The following is a 21,801-nucleotide window of genomic DNA, read 5'->3' as shown; positions in this document are numbered from 1 at the left end:
CCTCATTCCTGTTGCCATCCTCAACTTCTCTCAGTTCCCCAAACGTGCCATGATAACTCTCGCCTTAAGGCCTTGAGATAGGCTATTTCCTCTCCCAGCATAATCCTCCCCCTCCTCTCTATCCATCTCTTGCCTCAGTAACTCCTGATCATACAAGAGAGGCCTTCTTTGACCATCAGGCTAGGTAAGCACTTATGCTTGTTAGAGTCTTTCTTTGTGCTCTATCCTGCCTTGTGCCAGTTACCGCACTCAATTGCATTATTTGTACTATAATTATTTCATATTTGCCTCCCTAGCTGGCTCCACACAGTACCTTATAAGTTCTAGAAAGGCAAGAATCACATCTGTCCTGGGCAGTGCACAATTCTGCACGCCTCCCTCCTGCAATCCCGCAATGCTGAATTCAGTTTTGGATGTGTTAAGTTTTGGTGCCTGTGACTATCCCACTAGGGTTGTCCTAGAAGCAGTTTAGATGCTCAAAATGTGCTGAGCTACGTGCTAAGTATGCTCTACGCAAGATGTCTTTGAGTAATTAATCTCCATAAAGCACATGAAGAATTATTAGTAGAGAAAATACAAATAAATTGGTAAGCATTAAGGTATTTTAAAAAGCATTAAATGTTGGAAAGAGGGAAAGATGTAAGTACAAAGATCTCGGGTTGAGTCTCACCTTTACTATATCAGATAAATCTCTGAACCTTTTTGATCCCCGATTTTATCATGCAAAAAATTAGGGTTAATAAGAATATTTACTTCACAGGGCTATGTAAATGACTAAGAATAGATATCACTTTACAAACTATAAAGTGCTACTCAAACAAAAGTTTATGATCCAGGGCTGCTTACTTTGAACTTCTAAGGTAATTTGTATGTGTTTATGTGTATATATACATGTATACTTATGAAAGAAAAAAGTTAAAAGCAAAAATATAAACTCAGTCTAGCTCATGTGACTACCTACAATTCATTGTGAGCTTTATTTTATTCTCTATTGGAAACTTCAGGAGAGAACTATTATTCATGAATACAAAATTTCAAAAATAACAAAAGCTTTTTGAATTCTAGAGAATACCTGCTCCAGAAGTAAATTAAAGGCGGGAGCAGACAGAAAGCTTAATTATGCAAGGTCAGTTATTTCTTTCCCAAACATGGATTCACATCTGTTTAAAAACAAGGCCTCAAAACCAAATAAAGATTAATTCAGTGTAGAATATATCAAACTGCTGCAGTTTTTGATTTATCAGAAAGCTCTATCAAGCCTAAAATTCTTTGATTGTAACATAAAAACTCTAATGGATTGAAAGTACTTTATTAATCAATAAAGACAATCAGTGCTAAAGAAAAATTAACAAGTATATGTCTGTATATTTTAATTCTTCAAAAATGATACACTTGAATGGAACATAAACAGTAAATCTTAATTAACCAAAATGAGCAACTGACTACACTACTAGATATCAGAATTGACTATTTGTGACTTAAAAAAAAAAAGATGCTTCAGCATTGTTGTATTATGGAAATATATATTTTTACTTCCCTGGAAACATTGGGGAAAGTAAAAGGAAGACTGTTTGATAAAAGTAAAGGGTCTCCAGGAATCATACCTGAAAGACAAGGGAAGGGGCATCACCATTAGATGATGATGCCCTAACGGCAGGGGTAATGAGATTGTTCAGCAGATCCGGGTATTAGTCAGATTGCATCCCAAGTGATATGCTATATGCTTAAATGTTGAGAAAAACCTCTGCAATGATTTGGTATTTATCTTAAAAAATGTAAATTAGTACTCAAGAGCAGAGAAATATCAAGTTGATAAAAATTGTTTAATTCTGTTTTTCACTAATTTAATCAACCTACAAAACAAAATGCCTCAAGGGAAACTACCAGACTAGCTTTTTAAGCATACTCCTCACAGTCATGATAAAAGAACACTGATTTTAATAACTATCTCTGCCTTCACCTAGATTAATATATATTCATGACATAAACAATGTACATGAAGAGTCAATTTCCTAAAAACAAAAAATAAAAAATAAAAAAACCAGGGCCAAATCAGTTTCTCCTTTGGTGACATGCAATGCTGGGATAAATTAGCTTAGTTCACAGCACTGCTTTCAGCCATGCTAAGGGATTAATATAACAAAATTAAATTAAAGCACTGTTTCATTTCTATAATTAAAAGAAAAGCAATTAACCCAGGCAATTATTTAAATATTGGCTTGCTACATGATTGACAGCTATGCTTCAAAATAAACTGCCATCTTAGATGACACAGACTCAAAATGTGCTAGTTTGCGTGCAAATGAAAAACTGCAAAACAACTTGGACAGCTTTCAGTAAAAGTAAGAGAAGCTTTAAAAGAGATTACAGATCCTCTTTTAATAAATACTTAAAAGGGTCTACTAATAGACTCTTTCTAAACAAATCAGTAACCAGTAAAGCTGTACCCTTTTCAAAGGCAGTCCCACTTTTCAAAGCCCTTATATTAGTGGAATGTAGTCTGATATGGGGAGGGGGAGGAGGCTGGAGAGCACCAGCATCAGAGCTGTCTGTTTCTGCACCTGTCTGAAACAGAAAGGCGGTGTCCCTTGGGGAGAAACATGCCTAAAATAAAGCAAAACCCCAAACCTTATCTAAGTTTAGACGATAGAGTTGTTTGTTCTTCTTAAGAGGAAAAAAAGGGCATATTTAACAGAAAACCAAAACAGAAAACAAATATGGTATCTCTAAATAAAGATAAAGGTATTCATCTAAGTACAAATTAGTTATATATACACAATTACAATATGCATTCTGAATAACAATAAGGAAGGTCTTCATATTTAAAAATGAGTTCCAAGACATAAAGAAGTAGATAGTTCAATCTACTTAGATTTGGTGAAGTGATCCAAATGTAGCCCAGAGATCCTAAAGAAAAAACGATGCTCATGTGTTACAAAACAAAATTTTAAGACAATCAGTGAGGAATCACAGACAAATTTCCTTAGTGCTTTTTTCAAGGTTGAATCTGAATATAAATTACTAGAGGAAAGCAAATCAGATTTCACATCTGAAAATTAAAAACAAAATTCTTAGCTACTATTAACTGGCAAAAATATTATGCTTAGAACCTAAGCACATCTGTTAAAGCTAATAGAGTGAACTTTAGGTGCATTATTTATTCTAAGACACACAAACATGCACCTTAACGGTTTTAGCTTGGTTATGTATCCACACTCTTTTCAGGAGATAGTGGCAAATGAGATGTGTGTCCCAAGGTACACAATTCATACAATTCATTCTAAATATAATTTAAAACATCTGTTCTTAGTGGAACTGTCAATTTCCCTTATCTTCCAGGAGCTTATTTTTTCCATTGACATAATCAAAATCCCACTAAAGCAACAAAATACACTATTTTGTAAGCCTTTTGGATCAGAAAAGGTTAAGAACATCAGAGCAAGCCAGGAGGCAAGTACGTACCTAATGGTAATTCCTAGTGAATTTGTTCTTTATTTTCAGAAGAATCCTTAAATGCAGTAAAAGGGAAAGTTCAAAAATTTCTCCAGATAATTTACTTGGGTGTTTCATGTATGTGACTGTACCTGATGCATGAAGTTAGATTATCTTTAGAGATGTAGTCCAATTCTATAACTTTACAGAGAAGGAAATTAAAGCTCTACTGATTAAATAATTTAGCCAGTTCACACAGTAAGTTAATGGAAGAATTAAGACTAAAACTGAAGCTCCTGAATCCTAGTCCCTCCTCCACAATACCACACAGTCTAAAAAGTTCCTGTGTGGCTTTACTATTCCAGCAAAAGTACATGGGATCCATAATCAATTCCTTTATCAATAACTTAAAAATTATTATACAGTCTATCAAATCCTTTATCCTTCAGCTTCTCAGATTAATAAGTAACTTTGATAGTTGCAGAGAATTCATCTTCTCTGGTCTTCTGAGTTAAATCTGTTTCCTTGTCATAAGACAGGGTTGTGCTATGTGGCCCAGGCTGGCCTCAAACTCCTGGGCTCAACTGGGCCCAGCCTCCTCAGTAGCTGGGATGACTACTCAGGAGGCACGTGCCACTGTGCCCAACTTTCATACCATTTTTGATGAAAGCTTGGAGAAACTGACATTCTAACACAGGAGTCCCCACAGGAAGCCATGAACCTATTTATTGTTACCTGGGAGGTGACACTTGCTATATATCCATGCCAGCTCTTTCTGCCTGCTACAACTGGCCCTCTTCCCTACACCAGCCTTTACAACCAAACACACTGGGTTTCTGAGAGAGGAAGTTAACTACTTTTTAAAAAGTTAACTATTATGAAGGTTAAGGACCTTAAGAAAACACTGCACCAGATGCATTTTGAAGGTAGTATTACTCCATGCATCCAGTTCACAGCATTTCAAATGGCAGTTTTTGATTTCTTTCTTTTTTTTTTTTTTTTTTTTATGACAGGGTCTCACTCTGTCACCCAGGCTGGAGTGCAGTGGTGTGACCTGACTCACTGCAACCTCCATCTCCCAGGCCCAAGCCATCCTCCCACCTCAGCCTCCCAAGTAGCTGGAACTACAGGTGCATGTCACCACACCTGGCTAATTTTTGTATTTTTTTTTTTTGTATTTTGTACTTTTCGTAGAGATGGGGTTTTGCCATGTTGCCCCAGGCTGGTCTAGAACTCTTGACTTCAAGCAATCCACCTGCCTTGGCTTCCCAAAGTGCTGGGATTACAGGTGTGAGCCACCACGCCCGGCCTTGATGATCCTTTTGTGGTGTTTTGTCCAACTTTTTTTCTAAATCTGAACTGGACAAATGTTCAACTTTTGAACATAACTTCTAGATGCTGAGCAGCACACACACCTTGCTGAATAACAGATGACTCATGCTCACAATACAGTCTTCTCTCCTTGCTAATATGTTTATAATTTCACAAATATTCTTATATTTCTATCATATACCAATTAAGTAATTTTCAAAGTATGGTTTGTGGACTCTTTCAGGGGTGCAAAATAGCACAGTTTTCAAACAAGGTGTGATTTGCCTTTTCACAAAGGTTGCTATTTGCCCTGAAGGTATAAAAGCAATGCTGACTAAAACTGCCGGTGCCTTGGCACAATTCAGGAACCAAACTAAGAATACAATGGTATTCTTCACTGTCATACACCTGAACTAAAGGAAAAAAACAGAGACAGTTCCACTTACAAATGTTCTTGATGAAGCAATAAAAATGACTGATTTCATTAAATCTTGACCCTGAGTAACACATCTTTTTATTATTCTGCATGACTAATTAGGAAGTATGTAACAAGCCTTTCTCCACATGCTAAAGCATGTCTTGAGGAAAAGCACTTCTGGAACTGAGTTGTGAGCTGAACTAGCAGCTTTGTTCATTGAGCTCCAATTTTACTCAAAAGTCAACTGGGTATTTGGTAGACATTTTCTAAAAAATGAACAAAGTGAACTTTTTACTTTAAAGAACACATCTGATGGTATTTGTGATAAAATTTATGTTTTTAAGTGAATTCTAGAATACTGGAAAACTTGGGCCAGGCATGGTGGCTCATGCCTGTAATTCCAGCACTTTGGGAGGCTGAGGCAGGAGGATAGCTTGAGCCCAGCAGTTCGAGATCAGCCTGGGCAAAATAAAAAAACTCCATCTCTACAAAAAAAAAAAAAAAAAAAAAAAAAGTAGCTGAGCTTGGTGGCAAGCGCCTATAGTCTTAGCTACTTAGGAGGCTGAGGTGGAAGGACTGCTTGAGCCCAGGAGTTGGAGGCTACTGTGAGCTATGATCACGCCACTGCACTCCAGCCTGGGCAACAGAGTGAGACCCTGTCTCTAAAAGACAAAAAACAAAACAAAACAAAACAACTTGGATCTGCCAATTTGCGCTTCACAGCTTCCCAGTACTTACAGACTTTTCTGATGAGATCAGTGTTAACAGCAACAAATTTGTTTTTTTAAAAAATATTCTATAAGGAAATATGCCAACATTTAAAAGATCTATGTAACTCAGTCAGTATTTTCTAAGTTATAAAATCATGCATGAGTAAAAGGCAAGACAGACCAATGGATGTTAGTGTTCAGAGTATAAAATGTTCATTGATATGGTTTCTGATTCCACACTGCAACTAACCTTTAAAAAACTTCCACTTGTTTTGGCAGATTATTAAAAAAGAATGGCCTCAATTATTTGAAAAGGCTACTAGAATATTCCTCCCTTTTCCAACTACATTTGTATGTGGCTGGATTTTCTTCTTTATGTAGTTAAATCAAAACAACAATGCAATATATTTAAGGCAGACGCGGATACAACTGTTTTCTATTAAACCAGAAATTTAAGAGACTTGCAAAAATGTAAAATGCTACTTTTCTCATTAAATTTTTTGTATTAAAGAATATAGTTATTATTCATAAAAATGTTACGTTATTGTGGAGTGGGTTTATTGTTATTTCTTTAATAAAATACATGTTTTCTAAACATTTGTTTTAGGCTGGTCGTGGTGGCTTATGCCTGTAATCCCAGCACTTTGAGAGGCCAAGGTGGGAAGATCACTTGAGCCCAGGGGTTCGAGACCAGCCTAGGCAATATCGAGACTCTGTCTCCACAAAAAAAAAAGTTAGCTGGGCATGGTGGTGCATGTCTGTAGTCCCAGCTACTCAGGAGGCTGAGGCAGGAGGATTGCTTGAGCCCAGGATTCAAGGCTGCAGAGAGATATGATCACACCATTGCACTCCAGCCTGATAAAAAGCTCTTTAGAGCCCTCAATAATTTTTTAGAGTATAAACAGGTCCTGACACCAAACAGTCTCAGAACCACTGTAGTCTATGAAGAGCCTGAGCTTGTAAAGAAAGGGAGGTATATACAAGGTGGCAAAAGGGCTTCAGAGCAGGCAGAATGGAGTACAGTCAGGCAATCTCGGGCTCAGTTCCAACCTCATCATATATATAGCCGGTCAGCAACCTCAAGCAAATTTATTTGAGCTGCAATTTCCTCTTTACAAAATGGGACCAACTTATCAACCTCAGAAGGGTTACTATGAGGATTACACTGTGTAAGGAGCATCGAGTATATGTTACAATGCTGGGAACAACATTATATCATCAGTATCTCTACATATTAAACATCCACTCTCAAGAAATGGTCCCAAGAATTTGGGGCAGCAGTAAAATCTAGTTAATCTATCATGTTATCACAGCTGTTTCAATACCTTCAGATTTTCTTTTTTTTTTTTCTATGAAGTAGAAAATGAAAATCTAGATAATGCAAAGAGGTATCAGGATTCTTTTCCTGCATGAAAAGCGACCAGTGAGCTTTCTGAAAAGGCTTTCGATTCAACATTTCTTTTGTTGTTGTTGTTGTTTGAGATGGGAGTCTTGCACTGTCACCTGGGCTGGTGCACAGTGGCACGATCTTGGCTCGCTGCAACCTCCGCCTCCCAGGTTCAAGTGATTTTCCTGCCTCAGCCTCCCGAGTAGCTAGGATTACAGGGGCCTGCCACCACACCTTGCTAATTTTTTGTATTTAGACGGGGTTTTACTATGTTGGCCAGGCTGGTCTCAAACTCCTGACCTTGTGATCCGCCCGCCTCAGCCTCCCAAAGTGCTGGGATTACAGGCATGAGTCACCACGCCCGGCCTACGATTCAACATTTCAAAGCAAAAATTTTATCCAAAAGATCTAGGATTGGGGGTGGGTGGGTGTGAGAGAGGACACTGAAAACAAGGGAGCCCTAATAAACCACAGAAAATGGTGCGAACTAAAGACAGTAAGAATGTTGAACTGTAGTTTTATAAACAGCTAATATAACGGCTATGTGTAAGAAAACCTTCAAATACAACTAGCTGCTTATAACTCAAACACACTTACTAGCACTCAGGTTATTACAACTATTTGCATTCTACTTTGCCATACCATGCAACTTATCTTTTTGTACCTACATATATTTCAGTTTGCAAACACACACATGCTTTGAACCACTACAACACACTGTGATATTACCTCAGATGTAAGCAGCTTACAATCTTCTCATTTTGCTGATCATCTCTTATGTCTAGTTTAAAAATAAAGTAAAACATGCATACCCAAGCATAATCCCAGCAGAAGAAAAATAAACAAGTTTATCTTAAGTAGTAATTCACTTGAATACCATACTCAATTATAAACTTAATGTAATTTACAATCAAATTGCTATTTGTATTAATAATTCATAATACAATAGAAGTTCTCTATTCTCAAAATATATTTTCAGTATACTGAGAAACAGTAGCCACTTATAAAGTCTACTCAGGGTTTAGCACACAGCAAATGTGGAAACTTGGCAGTGTTGTTTCCTTAAATATCAGTTTGGGTGCACCAGAAAAGATTTGGGCTGGGTTTACTGGAAAGCACAGGAAAGTCTGTTATTATAGATGGGTCACTGGTAGCAGTTTCCCATTGGAAAGTTTGGTCACCAATATTCAGGTCATTCTCAAACCCCTCATGTACGATTTTGTCTTTTCCATACTTAATATCAGCTAGGAAGCTTTTTAAAGAAAAAGACTGATGACAAAAGAGAAAAAAGACTACCCTAGGGAGTGTCCTACAAGAACAACTCGATATAAAAGAAGGCCACAGGCATTCTGGAAAACAGAGGTGACTGCTTCAATGTTAGTAGTCACCACTCAAAAGATGGACTTATTTTTAAGTAATTTAAACAACAGACTAAAGCTCCAGAAAAGCAGAGAGACTTAATCCATCAGAATTGAAACTAAAGGTGAGGAAAATCAGCTTCTCTTATTTAATCTCCCCCATCTGTACCCCATGCGGGCAGGCTGTGTCCTCACTTTATTGATGAGAACAACTAAAGCTCTGAGGGGCTTGAAGTCATGTGACAGAGTAATTTTGGAAGCGAGGTCTCTTTGAATCTATGCTCTTTCCCCTCTACTATTCTAGAGCTCCAAATTATTAAGTACACTTTTTCTGCAAATAATCAAATTTGCCTGGAATTACATTACAAAAAAATTTCAGATAAATTCTGCTTATAATTAGGGAATAATAATTTATGGGATTTTGCAGCACAGATTTCTAACTAGTAAAATTCAATAAAGTTTTTATTTATATTTATCTTATTATTCCTAGAGACCTTGTGATGATAATAAACAATCATTTATAGCTCAGATAATGTGCTTTGCTGATATGGCAGATAGTATCCTCAGCTGCTCACTTATAGGATTAACTCACTTAATGCCCCAAGTAATCCTAAGAAGATGTTATTATCCATCTCATTTCACAAGAGGGGAACTGAGGAATAGAAAAGTTAAGTAATTGCCCTAAAGGGACACAACCTGTAAGAGGCAGACAGGCCTCAAACCTGGGCAATAGGGCCCCAAACTTCTTAATATCAGCAATTACTCATTAGAATTAAGTTTTCCAGTCAACAGTTAACAGAAAATTCTTACCTCTGGTTTGCTAAGGCTGGATGACACCAAGGAACCGGATCCCACATCCAAATCCCACTGCTTTTTACCATGATTTTCAGGATCCAAGGCAGCAATTCTCCCATCTAAAGTGCTGATAATTACTAATGACCTGTAAATATTAAAAATATTTTTAAAATTAACAGATATCTAAGATATTGGGCACTTATCCCACATACTCAAAAGAAAACCAGCCCATGTCCAGGCCTCTATTCGTAGAAAGGAAGAGGGGGCCTTCTACCACTCTTGCCACCACTGTCTTTGGACCAAGACAATTTCAATATGCCCTTTATCTGTTTATGTAACTTATGAAAAGCCCCTGACTCATAGGTCACCCTTCATTCCACACTCTAATTCCCATAAGGAACACAATGTCCCCTGGTATGTCCTCTTCTACCTACATACCTCCTGAAAGCCTTTCCCCTGAAACACTGTCTTCCCTGATCGTTCACTTATCTTTTTGCTCTCATAGAAACCGGGCTTTCCCTGAGGACATCGCTTCCCTACAGAAGCACAGATAATTTTTTTCTCCCATAACCCTTGCTCAGAATGGGGTAAGTGGACTCCATGTATCTCATTGCCATTTCCAGACCACTTTTTTCCTCTCCTCTCTGAAAATCCTCAGGATCAGACTGTTTTGTCCCTTACCCCTCCTAGTAGACATCTAATTGACCCTTAGGTAACTAGCCCCATCCTGGAGGATTTCAGCTGCTGGTTTACTGTCACCACCTAACATATTTAACATACTTCTGCCTCAATTCTTTGGGTGTTCAATATCTGTCTACCTTGCTTCAGGGGCTCCTGTGGTCAGACTCTAGACCTTGTCATTACAAATCACCGCAACCCCCTAACCACCAACCCCTCTCTTTTCAGCTCACTTCCTCTACTTCCCTGACTCCAAGAAACTTCTGACCCTACGAGAACCTACAAGCCATTGATACTACAACCTTCACTACCACCATGCCCTCACTTCTTTCTTAACCAGTTAAAATCCCACAGTCCTTCATCTTAAGCACTACTTTGCACACACCTCAACTCCCTACCCTGCCTCTCACATGTCACACTCTGGAAGAACTGGTTAAAGTCAATCTTCTCCCCTTTCTCACTCCTACATCTGTGCAGTTGAACGTATCTGAAGAGAAACATACCATGTTGACTATCCTCACTTTAATTAACGACCACCAACCTCAAAAAGGCTACTAACAATGCTCAACAATCATAACACCCTTCCCTAGTCTATCCATTATGCCACTGAACCATGTTAACCATTCATGTCTCCCTGCTCCTCAAACTTCTGATGCCAGCTCTTTCAAGCTCACACATCTTGGTGACTGTGCTTCCTATTTCATAGGGAAAAACAGGAGAAATCTGCTTGTTTCCCCCTACCACCTCTATCTATGCAACAGTACCTGGACCATGGGTTCCACCTTCCCTCCTGTTAGTGCAAGTGAACTGTCCACACTCCCATCTACCGCCAACACCTCCACTTAAGCAACAGAGCTCCCCCTTACGCATTTGTGAGGTCTTGCTCCTGCAAATGTCTCCTGTCACTCCCACACCATCAGTCATTCCCTCTCTACTAGAATATTCCCATCAGCATTTGCTATAAACTGAACTTTTGTGTCCCCACCAAAAAATTCATAAGTTGAAACCTAATCCCCAAGGTGATCATACCAGGAGGTGGGGCTTTGGGAGGTGATTAGTTCATGAAGGTGGGGTCCTCACTTATGATATTAATGCCTTTATAAAAGCAGCCCCAGAGATGCCCTTGCCCCTTCCACCATGTAGGAGTGCTTCTGTGAAAAATCAGTCTTCACCAGATACTGAATCTGCCAGTACCTTGATCTTGAACTTCCCAGCCTCTAGAACTATGAGAAATAAAGGTCTGTTGTCTATAAACCACCCAGTCTACAGTATTTTGTTATAGCAGCATTCAAACCTGCTACTATTTTCCCCAACTTAAAAACCAAACCAGATCAAACAAAATGAATCCTTCTCCTCCTCAAGCATCCAATCTACTTCTTGCCCCTCTGCAACAAAACTCCTTGAAAGAGTTGTTATATACTGTCTCCTAATCTCTTCCTCTCCTTCTATGTTGAACTATTTCTAATCAAGTTCTCGCCCCTACCACCTCACTAAAATGGTTCTTGTCAGAGTCAAGAATGACCTTCACACTGATAAATCCCGTGGTCAGGTCTTGCTTCACTTGACCACCCAGCAGCACCTGACCAGCCATTTCTGCCCTCCATGAAACACACTCTATATGGCTTCCAGGTCACCACGCTCTTTTTTTTTTTGGACTCAGTTCTATGCTATTCTCTCTCAGTTTCATTTTCTGGTTCCTTCTTATCTTTCCTATCTCTTAAAATAGTCTCTACCTACATGTAATTTTTTTGGTGATCTCATCCAGTCTCATAGCTTTAAATACCATCTATATCCTGGCAACTCCCAAATTTATATCTGGTTTCAGGCCTCTCCCCTGAACTGCAGACATACATATCTAACCACCTACCTGATTTAGACTGTCTAACAGGCTTTTCAGAGTTTGCATATCCATAGACAGACCCCCTCAACTCTTCAAATACATCATGCAAAATTTTTGCTTAGGGCCTTTGCATCTACCGTTCCTTCTGCCTGGAACATACACCTCCAGCTACAGAGCAGACTCTCCATAAATTATTTATTTGTTTTTATTTATTTATTTTTTGAGACAGAGTTGCGCTCTTGTCGCCCAGGCTGGAGTGCAATGGCGCAATCTCGGCTCACTGCAACCTCCGCCTCCTGGGTTTAAGCAAGTCTTCAGCCTCAGCCTCCCAAGTAGCTGGGATTACAGGTGCCCGCCATCACACCCGGCTAATTTTTATATTTTTAGTAGAGACGGGGTTTCACCATGTTGGCCAGGCTGGTCTTGAACTCCTGACCTGAGGTGATCCGCCCACCTCAGCCTCCCAAAGTGCTGGGATTACAGGTGTGATCCCACCTGCCCGGCCTAAATAGTTGTTTAAAGGATGACTTGTACAGTTGTTCTAGGAATTCATTAGGTGTATTTATCAGCTTTAAAGACCATGCACACTGTAAGCATGTATAGTTATATTCCTGGTCAGGAATACAAGATGCAACTTTATCTCTTCTATATCACTTGATGCACAATGTATATAAATTCAAAGTAAAGCCGCAAGTTGACCAAGACTCTCTTGCATTACAAGCCAGCTGTAGTATTCATTATGGGCTCCTCCCCAGAAGCATGTCTCTGGAATGGAGGCACCCCTTCTGCTGTGGTTGGAATTAAGAAGCACCACCGGAGCAATAAAGATTTGCTACTATACCTAATCACAGTCTAAGAAAGAGGTGCTCATTGGCATAATGTAGATCAAGAAAAACATCAAGTAGACAGATACTGCTAAAAAACAAAGTCCTCAGGCTGAATGCAGAGATGAACAGAGGATAGCAATGAGATACAGCATTTAGTGCACTATTCACAAGAGCAAAGACACGGAATCAGTCTAGTGCCCATCAGCAGTAAACTGGATAAAGAAAATGTGGTACATATATACCATAGAATACTATGCAGCCATAAAAAGATGAAATCATGTCCTTTGCAGCAACATGGAGGGAGCTGGAAGCCACAATCCTAAGCGAATTAACACAGGAACAGAAAATCAAATACTGCATGTTCTCACTTATAAGTGGAAGCTAAATATTGAGCACACATGGACATAAACATGGGAGCAATAGACACTGCAGAGTACTGGCAGGGGGTGAGTTGAAAAACTACCATTGGGGCCAGGTGCGGTGGCTCACGAGGTCAGGAGATCAAGACCATCCTGGCCAACGTGGTGAAACCCCATCTCTACTAAAATATAAAAAAAAATTAGCCGGGCGTGGTGGTGCATGCCTGTAGTCCCACCTACTCAGGAGGCTAAGGCAGGGGAATCGCTTCAACCCAGGAGGCAGAGGTTGCAGTGAGCCAAGATCACGCCACTGAACTCCAGCCTGGCAACACAGCGAGACTCCATCTCAAAAAAAAAAAAGAAAAACTACCATTGGGTACTATGCTCACTACCTGGGTGTAATATACTATGTAACAAATCAGCACATGTACTTCCTGTATCTGAAATAAAAGTTGAACTTAAAAAAGGTATGGCATTTAGAACAAACACAGCCAGGTGCAGTGGCTTTCCTTTGTAAACCCAACACTCAGGGAGACTGACGCAGGAGAACTGGTTGGAGGGCCAGGAGTTTCAGACCAGCCTATGCAACATACTGAGACTCCAAATGTACAAAAATACTTTAAAAATTAGCCGGGTATGGTGGCAGATGCCTGTAGTCCCAGCTACTCAGAGGCTGAGGTGGGAGGATAGCTTGTGCCCAGGAGGTCGTGGCTGCAGTGAACTGTTATTGCACCACTGCAGTCCAGCCTAAGTGTTAGAGTGAAATGCTGTCTCCAGAAAGAAGAAACATAAACAGAGATAAAAAGTGAAAAATGAACACCTCCCAAAACAGGAAGAATATAAGGTTATTTATCTCCCCAAGACCACTTGCCCTATTTTGAGGGTTCCAAGATCAAGATGAAAAACTCTTAACTTATTCAAGAATTGAAGGAACTGCAGAGACAGCTTTTCCAGTGGAAAGAACCAAAGCCTAAGTCAGACCTGGGTGTACATCCCCATGGCTCTCCTCTCATTCTCCTCATGGCTTCATTCGAGTTATTTTTTCATAGGCAAAATATGGTTATTTCACCTATCTCAGTGTAACCCAAGTGTACCTGATCATAAAAATAATCTGGAGTGCTTGTTAAAAACCATTAAAGGTTCCCACGTCTCATCCTAAGAGGGAGACTGGGAGAATGTAGCCTAACAAGCACTCCAGGTGAGTCTCATAAGACCAGTTGTGCAAACACTGTTTTACCTTAGTCATTTCCATAGAGAAAAATTAAATTTATGATGTGGATGAAGAAGGCATATTGAACATCTCTGTCAGTAAATACTTTGGAGACTTCTGTCTCTCACTTACATTTTGCTGTAGCTTACAAAAGCATTTATTTGGATGATTCCTCAGCAAGCCCTGAACTCTCACCCATGATCCAATCCTTGGAAACCACTCTCAAGAAAGATTTTCAATGGTTTCCTAACTGCCAGATTCACTCCCCTCATCAGGCCTGTCTTCACAAAAGCCACCGTTGTGGCCAGCTCCTCATTCTGGACATTTTTCTTTCCTGGTTTCTACAGGACCAGTCCCTCCTGGGTCCTCATCTATCATTCTTTTTTTTTTTGGGACGGAGTCTTGCTCTGTCGCCCAATGGTACGATCTCTGCTCAATGGCAACCTCCGCCTCCCAGGTTCAAGCGATTCTCCTGCCTCAGCCTCCCAAGTAGCTGGGATTACAGGTGCCCACCACCATGCCCAGCTAATTTTTGTATTTTTTAGTAGAGGTGGGGGTTCACCATGTTGGCCAGGCTGGTCTCGAGCTCCTGACCTCAGGTGATCCGCCCGCTTCAGCCTCCTAAAGTGCTGGGATTATAGGCGTGAGCCACCGTGCCCGGCCTCACCTATCATCCTTATAGTTTTCTATCTATAGAGCAGGCATTTTCCTGTTTGTACTACATGTTCTACCTAGATGGTCAATGTCTACAGCTTCACCTCCATCTATAGTATGACAGCCCGCAAACCTGTACAGGATTTATAGTTCACCATCTCTCCCCTATCCTAGTTCTGCATCTTCAGCAGGATCTACTTGTTATCACCATAACAGGCTCAGGAAACTTCTTTCCCACAATCTATTCCTGCCACTTAAAAGGGTAGCCATCCATCCTATTACCTAACATTTAAATCAGACATCAACTCTTTGTGGTCCCTCATCCTCTACATTTAAACAACAGCCATGTACTCTTAATTCTATTTCTGAAGCTTCTCTTAAATCTTTTCTGGCCGGGCACGGTGACTCACGCCTGTAATCCCAGCACTTTGGGAGGCCAAGGCGGATGGATCACCTGAGATCAGGAGTTCAAGACCAACCCGGCCAACATGGTGAAACCCTATCTCTACTAAAAATACAAAAGTAAGCCGGGTGTGATGGCATGCACCTGTAATCCCAGCTAATTGGGAGAGGCTGAGACAGGAGAATCACTTGAACCTGGGAGGCGGAGGTTGCAGTAAGCTGAGATTGCACCACTGCACTCCAGCCTGCACGACAGAGCGAGACTCCGTCTCAAAAAAAAAAAAAAATCTTTGCCTTCTTCATTACCACAGCTCTTGCTCTAGAAGATTCTCATTTCTCATCAGAACACCTTAAAATGCTTTCTAACATATTTTCCTGCCTCAGGTTTCTTTCCCCTCTCTTCTTCCCACAGTTTTGTTTCTGTAATAGAGATCTGATAAACTTCCAAGGTTCCCTGTGCCCACTGAAAAAGAAAGGTCACACTGCTTGGTGTGGCACATAAAGCCTTTCACAATTTGGTTTCGGTGTACTTTCCTAATCTCATTTTTCTGCCTCTTGTACCAGCCCAACCCTCTCTCCCCTCTCCTTCCCAGCTCCACACTCCCCCCTTTCCATGGGGTGAACTTTTCAAAAGTTCTCTTGTCTATATTTTCCCCCATGTCTTAAATTATTCCACCTGCCAAATGAACACTGTGTATAATAAATTCTCCCATCTTTAGAGGAAATACTTAAGAACCAATCAAAATATTCAACATTTCTTGAAAGAACTGTAATTACTATATAAGGTTTTATATAATTCTAGTTCAAAGCAAAGGAACTTGACTTTTTAATGTACCTTCTATTAAATATTTAATTTCCATTAGGTTATTTTAAAATACTGGCAGTCTCATGGATCCCCATTTTTATCTTTGCAGATCTGTAGGGGTCCTGGAGCCCTGGCTTAGGAACCACTGCTCTGTGCTCACTGTACAAACTCCCTGCTCTGTGCCCTTGCTCACACTATTCTGTGGCCTACACTGTCCTTGATATTTTTCTCATTCCGGGACTCAATAACTTGCCACTTCCATTCTTTTCACTCTCACACTACTTTTATGTCACTTATTATCCATTCAAGGATAGTTAATTCTTTAACACAATGATCTGTCAGGCTTGGAGCTTCCTACGGAAAAGACATTTATCTACTCTCAGGGCCTAGCAGTACCTGGGCCCCAGTAAAACTAAATAAATGTTTGTTGAATGAATAAACCTTGGTAGGACAAACATATTATCTACACAAAACAATCACCACCAAAAAGGCTGAGAAGATGGGAAAAGATGTGATTTACCTAAGGTTATGCACCAAATACAAAATTTTGAACAGGAGCAGAAATTCAGGTTTTTAACTCATTATTCTGTTAACTGTAAGTTTGCATAAGTGGCAACTACTATATTACTAAAACGTGCAGCTTTTTATTCCTCTCAGAAATCTCACAGATGTCGTTCATCCTGTAATTGCTCTGATTATGTCCTCAATCCAGGAGAAATGACTTTATGCCACAATGAATACGCAATAAAAAAAGAAAAACTGTGCTGACTTAAGTTACCCAGAACACCTGCCTATTTACAGTTAAGTTTATCAAATTCTGATAAGTGTATGCTAAATTTCTTCATAAAATCATTTTAAAGGAACTTTATTTCCTGTGGAAGTTTCCGATGTGAAAGAAGACAAGCAGGTGATAGGAGAACATTGTATGGATTAAATAGTTTCTACATTAACAACTGCTTATTTTAAAATTTCAAATATCCTTTCTGGGGGTTGGGGAGAGGGCATTATTTCACAAAACTATAAATGTGATTTGGTTGAACCTGTTTTTTTGGCGTAGCTGAGAATCCTTTGCCCAAACTTGTGCTCTCACTAAAGGAGGCATATGTTCTTGTTTAGAAACAAAGTAGTACTGATTAGACTATACTTCCTGGTCCTCACCTACTAAGTAAATCTTCAAGTCAAACCTCCTTTACTTAAACATATGACAAGACTAGCCATGCCCCAAATCATAACAAATATATCAAAAATTACCAACTATACTTTATAACTTTGGCATATCAGCTAGACCTTAAAGACATACAATCTAAGTTTTCAGTGGTACAGGTTTAACATAAGCGTAACAGATATCCTTTTCCTGTTACATTAAAACATTTTTGAAAGTACCTTTTCTACTTTATTCTATAATTTTTTTTTTTTTTTTTTTTTTGAGGCAGAGTCTCACTCTGTCACCCAGGCTGGAGTGCAGTGGCATGATCTTGGTTCACAGCAAACTCTGCATCCCAGGTTCAATTGATTATCCTGCCTCAGCCTCCTGAGTAGCTGGGACTACAGGCGTGTGCCACCATGCCTGGCTAATTTTTGTATTTTTAGTAGAGACACGGTTTCACAATGTTGGCCAGGCTGGTCTTGAACTCCTGACCTCAGGTGATCCGCCTGCCTTGGCCTCCCAAAGTGCTGTGATTACAGGCGTGAGCCACCACGCCCGGCCCTATGAAAGACTTTTAATCAAAATGGCCATTTACAAATAGAATGGAATTAAACACACACACAAATTTATCTCCTCCCCTCACATTTAGCTCTGCAACTTACAAGTTTTCTCCTTTGTATTTTAAAACAATTTGTAATAAAAATGTATAAGAAGTTCCCCTCTTACAAAAAAGGAGAAAAGCAAATGGAGTTATCAGGCAATGTTTAGGGAGTAAAGAGACACGCTGAAGCTACAGCTCACAGCAACTGATAAAGACAGGTCCTCTCTGCAATCTGGAAGATGCCTATGAACGCAGGGACCTGAGATCAGATAAAAAGCAATCTCCCATCCCTGTCCACATAGTCTAAGCACAGTCCTGGCATCAATTAAGCTAAAGACAATTGCAGACACAAAGGATAGTTCATTACTTGCCTGAAGTATATTTATTTTGGCTTATTACTTGCTTTGAAAGTTCTGTGTAAATTCTTCTTTAAAGGTGACTGTTAGTTAACTTTAAAAGTCTGGAGTTGGGTGAGTGAACAGGAATAGGACTATATGACTGAGCTTCCTTTCAACATGGTATTCTGATATGCTACTATTCAAGGGTCCTAGTAGTTAAAAAAACAAACAAAAAAATGATTATAAATCTGAAAGTCTGAGGAAGACTAGATTTCTGTACCTTTGTTTCACATCAGATCACTTTGTAAAAGGACAGAGAAAAAAAAGAGAAATTATATCATCTTTTATTTGCAAATATTTTCATGTTATCTCATTTAATAAAAAAATCAGTTTGCAGATGCACAAATTGAAGAAGCACCAGAGATTAATGTCAAATTTAGAAATACTTTTGTTAGAGAGGAATTAGAGCCAGAGGAAAAAGGAACATGTACTTTGCAAATTAGTGATAGTTAAGATAAAACTAGTTCTTTAGAACTTCTGAGATTGTCAGAATGACTTCCCAACCCATCCCAAGAACCCCAAGTAACACTTTGCAATTTGCTATTTGTGTTGAAGTCAGAAGACTGGTAATTCACAAAACTACATAAACATATGTAAAATCTAACAGTGAGGTGATGAGACTTTCTTCCCAACTTTCTGCAATGACCATCCCACTTAAATATCAACTAATGTAATGTTTAGCAGAAGAACATGGACAACGAGATTGGTACCAGAAAAACAAGTTTATTTTAGCTAACTTTTAAAGAAAATAAATAGCTTATTCACTCATTCACATGCTTGATATGCAGAGTAAGCACTTAGAATGAAACTTGAAAATTCCATCAAGAGAAAAGTATCAATGAACTGGTGAATCTCGGATTGCTTCTTGAGTATCAAAAGACAACATGCAAAAATAAAGATAATTCCACACCTCCTCCTTTTTAAAAGTTTTGCCAGTACTGCAGTTCTTCACAGCTGTTCATAGTAAACGCTTGGTTAATTCAAATCTGTTCCCCTAATACTCCTTGAAACAAACAGAATTACCGGTCTATTATTACTGAACTAATTAATATTCTCTGGGTTTTTATCTTTTTTTAAGAGCATTTAGAAAAAACTTTTATAAACTGCGTATTTATCCCCTGTTGACTATCAACTTATTCAAGGTTTCTCAAACATTCCACACTATCTTAAGTCCACACTACAAGGCAGACCCCAAAACTGGGCTCTATCTCTTCCTAGGCAATTCTGTTTGGTGATCATGTATGCTCTTCAAGCCAAAATTCCTGTTTTCACTGCAATTTATGAGAAAGAAATGATCCTCCTGTTTGCTAAGTGGATCTTCTCTAACTACCTTCACCTCATCACCTGTTCCTTTCATTTTCCTTTTCTTTTTTTTTTGGGACGGAGTTTCGCTCTTGTTGCCCAGGCTGGAGTGCAGTGTCACGATCTCAGCTCACTGCAACCTCCGCCTCCCAGGTTCAAGTGATTCTCCTGCCTCAGCCTCCCGAGTAGCTCGGATTACAGGCACCCGCCACCATGCCTGGCTAATTTTTTGTATTTTTAGTAGAGATGGGGTTTCATCATGTTGGCCAGGCCGGTCTCAAACTCCTGACCTCAGGTGATCCACCCGCCTTGGCCTCCCAAAGTGCTGGGATAACAGGCTGAGCCAATGCGCCCAGCCCCTTTCATTTTCATTCTGTCTACACAGGCTCCCTCTTTTCAGTACATAAGTAAGTTCGGAGGTTCCTTCTCCTAAAAATTACCTCATCAGTGAGGAAAGGAGGGATTGGGGCAGAAGGGCCTGAATCTTTAACCTCTTGCAATTTGAGTATTGTCTCTGCTGCTTCATTTAAACTCTTTAAGTGTGCTCATCGCCAAATCTCTTTCTTCCCAGTCCTCCTCCTGTACCTCCAACCTAGCCAGCTGTATTTCTGTCTTCTTTGCTGGCTCATCTTCCTCCCTAAAATAAAAGGCATTTCCTGAGGTTTTCTCATGAGCTTTCCCTTTCCCACAGCTTCACCTATTCATATTTACGCTGCCTTCTCACTGGCTCTAGTCACTCATTTCCACCCGCCTACCTAATGTCTCCCTCTGGATGTCCTGCCTGCACCTCCGAGTCACATGTCCAACACCAAACCCCTTACCTTTTCTTCCCTGCTCCCTTAAACCTCTTTTGTCAACTTCTGGCCACGCAGTCTCAATCTCTGGACAAGGGTACCAAGAAAGGAAGAATGCATTCACTTGCCAGGAACCTAGATTTTGCATCAAATATCTCAACTCTGTCCCCTCTGTCCTATACCACTTTACACTCATCTGAACTGCTATAACACTCTCCTTTTGGTATTCTTAACTCAAGTTTTCAGTACACACTATTGCTAGAGAAACATTCCTTAGGTGTAATTTTGATCAAGCCTGGCACTCAGGATACTCTACCCAACATTTCTCAAACTTTAACGTGCATGTGAATCACATGGTGATCTTGTTAAAATGCAGATACTCTCATTCAGGGAGTGTGGGGTGGTGCCCCACTCCAGAGTTTTAACATACTCCCAAGTGACAATGATGCTATTAGCATCAGACTATATGCATATACAGTCGGCTCTAACCTATTTTTTCTATCCTCATCTACTTCTCCCTGCCTAGCATACATATGTGCATGTCTATATCGCTTACGTACACACACACACACACACACACACACACACAGACATACACAGAGACAAAATGTTTTCCAAACATAATCTCCGGCCTCTGTGCCTCTTGCTGTTTCCTCAAGTCCAGTGACTTTCCATTACAATTTTACCCATTTTTCAGGAACCAACTCATTCTGCCACAACCTTCTCTTATCTTCTTACCTACCCTCACTCCCATACCTCACCTAGTAGAACACCACAAAAACCTTGGGACATCCCTGACACTGGCACTGTTTCTAGTCTGTAATGTTGTTATAGGTCTTCTCGTTTCATCCGTACTGTTAGACTGCACACTCTCCTGGAAGGCAGGAACTACCTGCCTAACCTCTGCCACCCAGGGCATCCTTGGGCTCTTGTTAACCAGTAAGGACCTGTTGAAGTGGATTTGAATTCTAAGAAAAAGAAAACGTCTCAACTCTACTTCATGTAATTCATTTTGAGCAGGAGCTTCAGAAATTTCTTTATGATAAACAAAAACACTCTTCCAGGAAAACTGACTCATTAGCAAACCTAAGAAAACTTTGTTTTATATATATATATTTACAAATGTTTATATATTCAAATGGTGCCTAGAGAATTTTAGTACTTATCCTATTTATAGTAGTCTCCAGATATATAGATCAAAGTTCTAATATTAATTTAAAATTAAATCTAACTTGTTACGATCTAGTAATGACTATAAGTCTAAAATATGTTCCAATCCAGAGCCCAGCCTTCCCTAGTTTAATTTACTTGATGCTCCCTTTAACACTCCATTTATAAAATCGGACATCACTTTCTCCACGGGTGTGATAAGA

The 21,801-nt window shown here is 39.6% G+C and overlaps 1 protein-coding gene across 1 annotated transcript in view; it reads right to left on the bottom strand.

The window, feature by feature from the left end:
- EIF2AK3 (eukaryotic translation initiation factor 2 alpha kinase 3) overlaps positions 1-21,801 on the bottom strand; it is a 70,748-nt gene that overhangs the window by 47,578 nt on the left and 1,369 nt on the right. The window contains exon 2 of the mRNA XM_003805851.5: positions 9,427-9,556. Within this exon, the coding sequence (XP_003805899.3) occupies positions 9,427-9,556 (130 nt within the window). The remainder of the gene's footprint in view (positions 1-9,426; positions 9,557-21,801) is intronic.

The sequence above is a fragment of the Pan paniscus genome, chromosome 12, assembly GCF_029289425.2.
Source record: "Pan paniscus chromosome 12, NHGRI_mPanPan1-v2.0_pri, whole genome shotgun sequence".
Classification (NCBI taxonomy): Eukaryota; Metazoa; Chordata; class Mammalia; order Primates; family Hominidae; genus Pan; species Pan paniscus.
Note: the sequence above shows the minus strand (reverse complement) of the source record. Positions and strands in the feature narration are given on the sequence as shown.